This window comes from Melitaea cinxia, chromosome 12 (genome assembly GCF_905220565.1).
Source record: "Melitaea cinxia chromosome 12, ilMelCinx1.1, whole genome shotgun sequence".
Taxonomy (NCBI): Eukaryota; Metazoa; Arthropoda; class Insecta; order Lepidoptera; family Nymphalidae; genus Melitaea; species Melitaea cinxia.
This window is the reverse complement of record NC_059405.1, coordinates 1,222,995-1,234,306: the sequence shown is the minus strand read 5'-3', so window position 1 is coordinate 1,234,306 and position 11,312 is coordinate 1,222,995. Positions and strand designations below refer to the sequence as shown.

The 11,312-nt window shown below is 33.9% G+C and overlaps 1 protein-coding gene across 1 annotated transcript in view; it reads left to right on the top strand.

Moving 5' to 3' along the window:
* The first annotated feature begins 1,310 nt into the window (after positions 1 to 1,310).
* The window catches only part of LOC123658426, a 42,243-nt gene continuing 32,241 nt past the window's right edge, over positions 1,311 to 11,312 (top strand). The window contains 3 exon segments of the mRNA XM_045593850.1: positions 1,311 to 1,359; positions 7,211 to 7,842; positions 9,385 to 9,516. Coding sequence (XP_045449806.1) covers positions 1,311 to 1,359; positions 7,211 to 7,842; positions 9,385 to 9,516 — 813 coding nt within the window.

Here is an 11,312-nt window from a genome sequence, read left to right as displayed (position 1 = left end):
CAATTTTTGATGATAGTTCCTAGTGAGTTAAGTAAAGTTTTTCCGTAAAATCCCTGAGGGGGCAATAGATATACGTGTATAAACGTTACTTGGAACGCTACGTAAATACTTGGAAAGCATGAGTACTACATATATAAATCTTTATATATATATTTCTTGTGTGCGTGTGTATGTCACTGAACTCCTCCTAGACGGCTGGACGGATTTTGATGAAATTTTTTGTGTGAGTTCAAGGGGATTCGAGGATGGTTACAATTTGGTCCACTGGAAAATGTTCATTTAACTAATTTTTCATTTATAAGTAGTCGTTAATTTTGGAATGTTTTACATTGGATCCGGTAGACTGCGCTACCATCGCAGCATCAAATATTAAATATTATTCTATTTTAATTTCAGTTTGTCCCGACAGTTGGTGCTGCGATCAAATTGAGAAAAATATTTAAAATTTTGTGTTATGGCAAAACAACGTTTGCGGGGTCAGCTAGTAAATAAATAAATATCTTTAATATATAAGATAATATTTAAATAATTGAGCAGGGTATGTCCTGCTGTGTCCTACCTCTTGTTAATCGAATAATATAATTTATTGTTTGGTCTTTTGTGCTCTGGTGTAATGGTGCGTGTGCCTCTGGTGTAATGTCGGTGGCGCTAAACACCAACAGTCGCGGGTTCGATTCCTACACGAACTGGATATTTGTGTTAATGCAAATATTTATTTCCAGTCTGGTTGTTGTGGGTCTCCCTCCCTCCCCGTGCCTCGGAGAGCACGTTAAGCTTTCGATCCCGGTTGTTATCATGTACACCTTATAGCGATCGTTACTCATAGTAACGAATATATCCGCTAACCCGCATTTACATTTTTTTTTAGTAACAATTATCATACGATAATCGATATCGTTTTGCTATTGCCATGTAACGTCACTACTTAAACTAAATTTAAAAAAATCGACGTAATCTATTTATTCATAATTTTTATCGTAGACAATTTTTAATATATATTATGAAACTTTTAACAGCTCATATATTAACTAGCTGTGCCCCCACTGTTATATTCGCATTAATTTAAGAAAACTTTATATAGCCAATAGCCTACCTAGAGAATGGACTGTCAAACAACACAACACAAAAATAAAAAAATTTCAATTCAAAATAGTTGTACCTGAGATCAGCGCATTTAAGCAAACAAACAAACAAACTCTTTACCTTTGTATAATTTGTATAGATTACGTTTTCATAGTTTAAAATGGTAATTATTTTGTTTCAGAGCGCCTGGTGGTAACCGCTGAGGCTTGATGGCGCGGTGACACAGAATGCGCCGCGTGCATATTGCCGCTCTACTGCGGCTGCTCATCGTCGCAGGTCAGATTAAAACCGCAATGGATAGTGTGCATTAAGTTACCTTCGAGATTAATACGGGCTTAAGCTTTGTTTCGAGTACATTGTTCCTTTGTTCGTTAAGTAATTTTATAGTAGGTTGTCTAGTACTATATTGGATTGTGTATTGATTTTCTTTCAACGAACATTGTTTCATGTAAATTATTTTGCTTTATTTTCATAATTAAAAACTACCTTAGACTTTTTATTGTGATTTATAACGTCACCAATGTAACACGAATTGAGGGAGTGTGGTTTTTTCATCCCCCCGGACAACTATTTTCGTGTAAAACCCGCTGTTACAGAGATATTGTGGTTGAAGTTTTGAGGTTAAAATTAACCTACCTTTAAGGTTAGAGCAACGCTTGGCTCCGGCGCTGCGGGAAGTGCAGCCCTTCCGCCCTTGCGTGCGTAGGGCAGACCATGACCACGTGGACAGTGGGGTGCTCCGATTCGGTTTTGGGTATTTTTCGAATTTCTAAACCTATATTCTAGCACGCAATGTTACTAATTTTATTAGAATATTATGTCTGACGCGTTATTTTGTTTAAAAGTGTCTATTTGTCAGTCGTTAAAGGTAAATTCGTATCTTATTTTGATTTTGCAGTAAAGATCGTTTTTACGCAAATTTGTTCGAAAATAACGCGTGATAGTCGCATTACGGAGCATGAGTGCACTTACCGCAGCACCGGAGTTAAGGTAGAGTCAGAAATAACAAAAATTTAACCTCCGATAAAAAAATCTATCTGTAATGTACATAATAGGCCCTCTCATATATACATACATGTAGATGGAGCTAAAGAAGTTTTACTTCAGTCGTGTGGTCTAAAGCATACTCTTTATTATTTATCAATGACTGATGTTTTAATTATTAGAACTTAACTGTCTTACGGCCGCACTCAGAGACGTTTAATGATTACTTAAACGATCACTAAGTACAGATTTAACATCTTACGATTACTAATTACAAATTTATCATAGTAAATCTATACTTAGTAATCGTTTAAGCAATCATCTTCAGCCTGTAATATTCCACTACTGGGCATAGGCCTCTTTCCCCATGTAGGAGAAGGATCAGAGCTTAATCCACCACGCTGCTCCACTATGAGTAACGATCGCTATCAGTTGTACACGATAACAACCGGGACCGACGGCTTAACGTGCTCTCCGAGGCACGGTGGAGAGACCCACAAGGACTGCACAAACACCCAGACCACGGCAGACACCTGTATGGCCAATACAAATGTTTGTCATGTGCGGGGATCGAACCCGCAACCGCCAGCGCAACAGGTACAATCCATGGCTGTGACCGTTGCACCAACGCGACGTCATTTTCAAATTTGAGTACCATTTTAGATTAATTTTTGATGTATTCCTAATAAAATGTATTGTATGTACCTACTTGGACTTACTTATTGATTTAAATTGAACACATTTTTTTGCTTGAGAACAAAAACGTAGACAACAATCTTGTACTACAAATAAACTAATTTTCGTTTTTACAAAATAATACCTATTGCTAAAAACGTTGCGAAAAGTTTCGTGTTACGACTAGGAATGTTAGCTGTTGGCAATATTATGTATACAAGAACAAGAATTTAACCGAACACAAGCGAATTTACAAACGAATGCTATTTTAAGAAAATTCTCTTAAATCTAAGTAAAACTTAAAAAGGCGTGGTTCTAGACTCATAAATTCCGCCTATTGCTTGTAGCCGCCAGCCTTTTCTGCTCATTGACCTATCGATAGCCTACTTCAACCTAGATTTTAGCCTGAGGCTAGTATAATGGACATTTTTATATAAAAATCTTTAGAACTTCGTTGTAATAAAAATGCGTAGTTCTTTTATTGCTGACTCTGTTATATATTTAAAAAAATAAAAAACTAATATTACACTTTGATAACAGATTTGATTAATTCTGTCTATACTTAAGGTTGTCTGGAAGAAATCGCTCTTATAGCGATAAGACCGCCTTTGTACATCTTCCTCTAATTGTACTGTTTTTGTTTGTATCGTTTGATGGCGTACAATAAGAAATGGATACACACATGGGTACTTATTTAAAATGGAACGTTCACATTAAACACTTAGTATGTAAATTAATATCACTACACATCTCCTTACGGATTGATGTTCGGTGCATACCACGTAAACTAAGATTCACAATTTATAATTACCAAATCTGAGGAAGTACTGCCTAAACACGATTAGACAAACTACAAGTCCTACAAAAAAAAAAAAAATTCAATTTTAAATTTCGAACATCAATTAAAAAAGTCTATCGCGAAACTAAATTAATTAGCATAAACAATTATATAATTACATCACCTGAGCTTTCATAAGTAAAACTATTCATAAAAATGTTCATACCGAACTACAATTTAATAGCAGCAAAAAATTTGGGTGCCCCTGCACTCGACGCGCGAGTCTCGTTGTTTTGCCTAAAACTCGTACCAAGTTCGGTCAAACCACAATAATATATGACGGTGCGCGTCTTTATAACAAGATACCCCCAGACATCAAAAATATTGACTCGTTCGATATATCTAACCAAGCAAGTATGCATGTTGTATGGCAAATTAAAAAAAAACGAGTATGTTTTAGACCACACAACTAAAATAAAACTTCTTTAGCTCAATCTATCTTATCTCTCTCTCTCTCTCAACTTCCGTTCTCCTTGCCCAATCACACTTTTCGTAACGCTCTCGTCACGTTTTCACCAGCTTACTAGCCAAGTCAAGCGTGTGTAAAGGAGTTTTTACTTTAAAAACGAGTGTGCTTTAGACCACACGACTGAAGGGAAAATTACGAAACGTATGTCTCTCTCTCTTTCTATCCTCACTAACATATTTCCCTCTCGACTTCGGTTCGCCTCGCCCGACCTTAATTTTCGTGACCCCAAGTCAAGCGTCTGGAAAAAAGTTTTAATTCAATAAAGCGGAAGCAATAATTTTCATATTGCAATGTACGTGACAACGTATTTTCCTATTATATTTAAAACTGGTATGGATATAAGCGCAGATAATAATATTTTTATTATTTTTTTCACATCCTCCAAATGTGTATCTTGACAGAAACTTTAAGAATCTTATATTTTTTCTAACTGACTCGGCAAACGTCGTCTTGCCGCTAAACGCTATATAAAAATAGGGGTTGGTGGTAGAAGGGTGAAAATTTAGGGTTGTATGTATTTTTCAATACCAAATCATAATAAAATAAAAAATAAATAATTTATTTAAAAAAAAAAAAAAAAACAATTTAGGGGTGGACTACCCTAAACATTTAGGGGGATGAAAAAAAAGATGTTGTTCGATTCTCAGACCTACCCAATATGCACACAAATATCATGAAAATCGGTCAAGCCGTTTCGGAGGAGTTTAACTACACACACCGCGACACGAGAATTTTATATATTAGATAGTAACAGCATTAAAGGATTGAGCTTTAATTCCTATCCTCAAAAAAGAAAATGGAGAGAAGATGGTAAATATTTTATTACAACACACTCACGATCACGAATACGATTCAACCTGCAACATCCCACTGCTGGGCATAGGCCTATGATAACAACGAGGAATGACGGCTTGAAATGCTCTCCGAGGCAAAACGAGATGATCCCCAACAACAGACGTTCAAACCGGAAATAAATATTTGGGAAATTAATCTGTAATCGCCGGTGTGTGAGCGTCCAAACGGTGCACGCACCACTACACCAGAACGATGTGTTATGTATTTACTTATTACAATATACTATAAAAGTATAATTAAGTAATAAAGTTAAGCATTGAAATATACGTAATCATAACAAAATACTCGAAATCACAACACCGACAATATATATTTTTGCTTAAATTATAACATCAATATGAATAAGTATACTTCGTAGCCGTTTCCATGGCAACCCTTTGACAATGAGAATAAATTATCATGAAAGGAATGATTTGTTCTATCGACGGCTGTATTCCGCTTCATTAACTCAGACTTATTCGTTAACTCTCGAACTTAGTCATTCAATAAAGTTCTTTGATGACTATAACGTATTGTATGTTGATATCATATGTAGCGGTTGTTATCATAAATACCTGATAACGATCGTTACTCATAATAGGGAACGTATTCGCAAACCCGCAGTGGAGAAGCGTGGTGGATTAAGCTCTAATCCTTCTCCTACATGGGGAAAGAGGCAGCAGAGGAATATTACAGGCCGAAGCACGAACATACTAGATATTTTAATTGTTTAGCTGACCACTTTCATAGTAACATTATTTATACTAAAACAAGCACTACGTAGCCATACTTTAAATCATCATTCACTTCACATTTAAGTTTCTTATTGATTAGTAATTCTTCTGCTATTTATTTGTTCGCACTTTTTTGCACATTAATACGAAATAATTAAAGAAGGCAATAATTATAAGGTCTACTTATATGACATATATTCATATATATAGTGTTTTGTTAAATATTAACATAACATTCATACATTTATACAGTAAAACACTATAATTATGTTGTTTTTGTTCCTCTGCTTATCATATAACCAGCATTTTCCTCTATTTCTTTAAATATACAAATGAATATATGGAAATCGTCAGCAACGCATAGTCATTTTCGATAAATTGACTTTTTAACCGACTTCCAAAAAAGGAGGAGATTCTCATTTCGACTGTTTTTTATGTATGTTACTTCAGAATTTTTGACTGGGTGTACCGATTTTGATGGTTTTTAATTTAATCGAAAGCTGATGTTTATCGTTTGGTCATATTTAAATTTTATCGAGATCTGATAACAACTTTTTGAGAAATCTTTGATAACGCGTATTTACTTGAGTATTTTTTCGCCTCCCTACGTTGTATTACTTGTCGATGTAATTTAAGTCGGTTTTTTTCGTTAGCGAGCAAATACAATTATTAATACAAGAAATTAGATTACATACACTACAGACTTTTTATAAACAATTTTTGTCTGTTTTTCTGTCTGTCTGTTTGTTCCGGCTAATCTCTGAAACGGCTGGACCGATTTTGATAAGACTTTCATTGGCAGATAGCTGATGTAATAAAGAGTAACTTAGGCTGCTTTTATTTTAGAAATTTATTTATTTTATAACTGCGAACTGAACAATAAATTGTGTTAAATTCCACGCGGACGAAAGTCACGGGCACAGCTAGTCTTCACTAAAGTTTAACTTTAAATATTTTGCTATATATATATATATATATATATATATATATATATATATATATATATATATATATATATATATATATATATATATATATATTATATATAATATTGATATGAATGAGATATCGAAAGTTTATGATGATTTATTTATATGAAAAAACGGAACATTTTGGTTTTTTTTTTTATAAGAATGGGGGCAAACGAGCAGACGGAGCCATCTGATGTTGAACGGCTACCATCGCCACATCTGCAACACAAGAGGAATTGCAGGCGCGTTGCCGGGCTGTCATTTGACGGCCTGACATTTATCAATTTTGTTGCTGGATATTTTGAATTCCCAATATTTTGGTACTATTGCAAGTGCCAGAGTATCCATACATCATGACAAACGTGATGCATATTCTGTTTTATATTATTTCATAGTCAGTTCCAAAGACCATTAAAGTTTCAAATATTTTATAATCATTGATACTCAATACGAAATTTTTAAAGGCATTTACATTTATTTATATACTTTTGAGTAATATTAATAGGTTTCTGTTGTTCAAAATTTAAAAAAAAACTACGCCGTGTTTAATTTTCCATAGACAGAAGTTTCAAAATTATTAGTCGTATTTTTTTATATTTATAAATATTAATATTTGTTGCAGGCGGCGCTTGTTTCGTGAATCCGTACACGAACGACGATCACGTCGATCTCAGTCAGATATGGCTGATGATACCCTCCAGTCTTGTCGCCCTCGGGGGAGATGTTCACGTCTTCGTACGAGGCGTGACTGCGCCTGGCGCCTTGCGTGTACGCCTCGCGCGAGAAGACGACGAAGGCAGAACCCTTCTGGCCACCATGCCTCTCGCCCTAGATTCCGAAAGCCGCATGACACTTCCTTGCGGCTACTTCTCTAGAGGGGGAATATATTACATAGAAATTGTCGCCGATAAAGAGAATTTCCTCGACTACGATAATAACACAATAAGCACTAAAGCGAAGCGAGATGTTAACGAAGTCGGTATCATGGAAACGGGAAATAGTATTGTCAAATCATGGAAATTTGATGTAATGTGGCCGACTGCTACGCTAGATGTTACACCGGAACAGATACAAACTTATCCAGAGAGGCAAGTTACGGCGATTCTGGAATTTCCGAAAGTTGTTTGCACTCCGGTGGAATCGAACGCGGATTATTGGTTGGAATTGTTGTACTGTGGACATTCCAGTGGCGGTGCTGTGTTGTGTGATGGGAAGAACAGCAGTTCTCACGCACACGTCTTGTATTCAGAACAGGTATTTACTAATGCTTTTATTAAATAGCTTTACTTAGAATAGTTACGTAATATTAGAAAATGAATAAGAACCAATAAATATATTTGTAACTTTTGGTTATGTTCTGATATAATACTAAAGAAATGTCTTTTTATCTGGAAATATTATAGTTTAATACATTAAATAAGTATACACGTTATGTGACAGTTCTCTTAAATCGTAACAACAAGTATCGTGATATACGTAAGTATCGGAACAGTACTTTATTCAAATACTTTTAATTAATTTAAAAATCTGTTATATTGTAATTCAGCTCAATGAACCGCTAAAATATATCAGTATTGGATTTTAATGAAAATTTATATAATATTGCCTACAAAATGTTGTTTTCAATACACAAATAATAAAATATTTCATTAAATATTCCTATATCAATTCCCATAGAAATTTAGGTCAATTTGGCAACTGTGTTCAGAATTTAAATGATATTCAGATAAATAGGCTGAAATATCAGTCATCACTAATCAAGTCCTACTATTATCTGATATTTTCCATTTATTTGTATATTGTCCTAATTTTTAATCGTTTATAAAATACTATTCATCACTAATTAATTAAACTCCCTTTAAATAAAAGATTAAAAAAATATGATTCATTCGCTTATTCCCTTTCAAATACATTTTGACTAGAAGCGCTTGACATAAATACTTATCACTTGATATTAGTACAGTTTTTTCAAGTACTAATTTATTCGTTAAATTTAATAAATTTTAGTTTTATATGATCTAAATTTACTTAAATAGAAATCAACTTTAATAGTATATATTTACTGTAGTTTACTTACTGCACACAAATTAATTACACAAACCTATAAAGGTTCTATAAAGACGAACATAATGTCGTTTCAGAACATACTAAAAGAACAAATACCCTGTAGTTTCTTTAACTATTTCATGTGTATTATCTGCTCAATAGCCATAAATTTTATTTATTTATTTATTTAGTTATCCACACTTTTTTTTACACACCAACACAAAAGTAACATAGATTTAATTAAATATAAAAAATTAGTAAAGTTGCATTAATTGCAACAGGCGGCCTTATCGTTAAGCAGCGATTTTTTCCAGGCAACCTTTGGGCAGAGGACTAGAATTGATTGTTATTGGGGATAGGGGCGCAAAATATGTACTATCATACATAAACATATACATACATATACACGTACACAATCACATCGTAATTTTTTAAACTAATTTTAATGTAATATACAAATTAAATTAAGTTCCAATCCATCCCCTGTATGGAGAAAGAGCCCCATGCCCAGAAGTGGGACGTTATAATCTAAATCGTGATCGACATACAAAAATCACCCAAACAATTGTAGAACAAATCAAACGCAGTTACTGTTAAGTTACTTATCGTTTTAGAACGTACCAAAATAACATCCTATCATTTCTTCAACCATTTCATATACCATTATCCACATAATTTCATGTTACATTGTTCAGAAACATGCACATGTCATTTTCCGAGTAGCGATTGTAATGTCATTCACCCCTCCAGATGCGCGGGTTCCCAGGAAGGCGTACCATGACGCTACGGTGCGAATTGTTCGGTCAGGCGGGTGACTACTCGCTAACACTGCGACCAGCGGCAGCTGCCGGACCCCAGGATTCAGTTGTCGCCTTTATAAAGGTATTTTTTTATTTCTTTTTTTTTTTTTTTTAATAGCCCACAAAACTGACCACAATCATTTAATATAGACATATAAAGTGAACGACAAAGTGTAAAGTATGTATGTACAATTGAGTCTCCTAGATGTGGACATAGCATGCCTTACACAAAAAAAAAACAAAACCAAAATCAAAATCAAAACAGGTAACTTAACAATAGTGCAAAATCAAAAGTTAGGAATATAAAATACTAAAACACATGCAGTTCAAATAATAAAAGAAAAACAAATTAAACATTTCAATATAAAAAAGGGAAAATTAATTACAATAAAAACCTAAAATACTGTAAAGCAATATACAATTTAAACAATTTAAACACGTAGCTCATTATACAGCTTATTATTACTCTATATATGTATTATCTTTGATTGTCTCTATGTAGTATAATATCGGCATCAGTATAATTTCAACCTTTTATTGTTACCGTATTGCAGAGTATCTTAATAATATAGAATGACATCACTTTTCTATTACCTTTCTACCACCGAACCGCAAGGCATCGCATGAATCTGCACTGCTACGTGGTTGAAATCCTTCGGATTCGCACTAAGCGGCGTGCTTCCTCGTTCTTATCGATATCGATAACTTGGGTATCTTTAAGTCAAGAGTGAATAGGCATCTTCTAGGCAGTATCTTCACTTACCATCAGGTGAGATCGCAGTCAAGCGCTAGTCTATATATTAAAAAAAAGGCAGTAGCCAGCAACGCGCTTGATACTGATGGTGTCGCAGGCCTCCATTATCTATTGTAATCGCTTGCCAGAAGATAGACCGTATACTTGTTTGCCACCCTAGAGGCATCAAAAAATGATAAACTAATTGTGAAACTCCCGCAAAACTTAGTTATGATGATTGATATTTTTTCCTATATTAACTGACCCTGCGGAAACACCAGTGCTGACATCAATAGCTCAGTTTACTCAATTTTTCTTTGAATATCTAAACTACTGACTATAACAAAAGAATAATCGTATCTTTTCTTCCATCCGTCAAATCACTAAAAAGGAAATTAAAGACTTCAATAATATTAAAGCTTTAATATCCATTTTCGATTATATTCCAATGTGAAAAACAAAGAACTGTATTTTATACTGAGTTCGCGAAATTACGAAAATGGAATATGTAATTAAGATTTCATATTCTCTTAGTTTTGAAATTTTAATAAATTTTAATTTATGATTGCCGTTAGAACACTCGCGTTCGTTGTCAGTAATATAAAATATGTTTTAATTCATTAAAATATGACAATGGAGGTTATTATACTTAATGTACGCTAACTTGATGATATAGATTGGTTACGTCTAGTGGGTGTTTTAGAGACATAAATTACTTATGACATTATTCTGTAAATTGAGGTAGGGCTTTGCCGACCTAGTTATATAAAAAAAAAGTTAAATAAATTTTCATTAGTATCTCGACAACCGCTCTGATGTAGTACTGGCGTGTGCCTTGTACGCGTCTAAAACTGTCAGTTTGCGGGTTCGATTCCGGTTCGCGTGAATATTTTTATTTGAACAAATATTCTATCAGGTTTAAATATATATTTGTTGAAGAAAAACAGACTACAAGATATCACGCTACGAACATCATGACACAAAAGAGCCGTAAACGTGACAATGAATAAAGTATTTTTTCACTTCCTTCAGCACTGCCTTAATAAATACAAAATAATTGTGTTTGCGGGCAAACGAAAAGAAAACCGACTTCAATATCTAACAATAAATATCTTTGATATTACTTGTCGATATAATTTGAATCG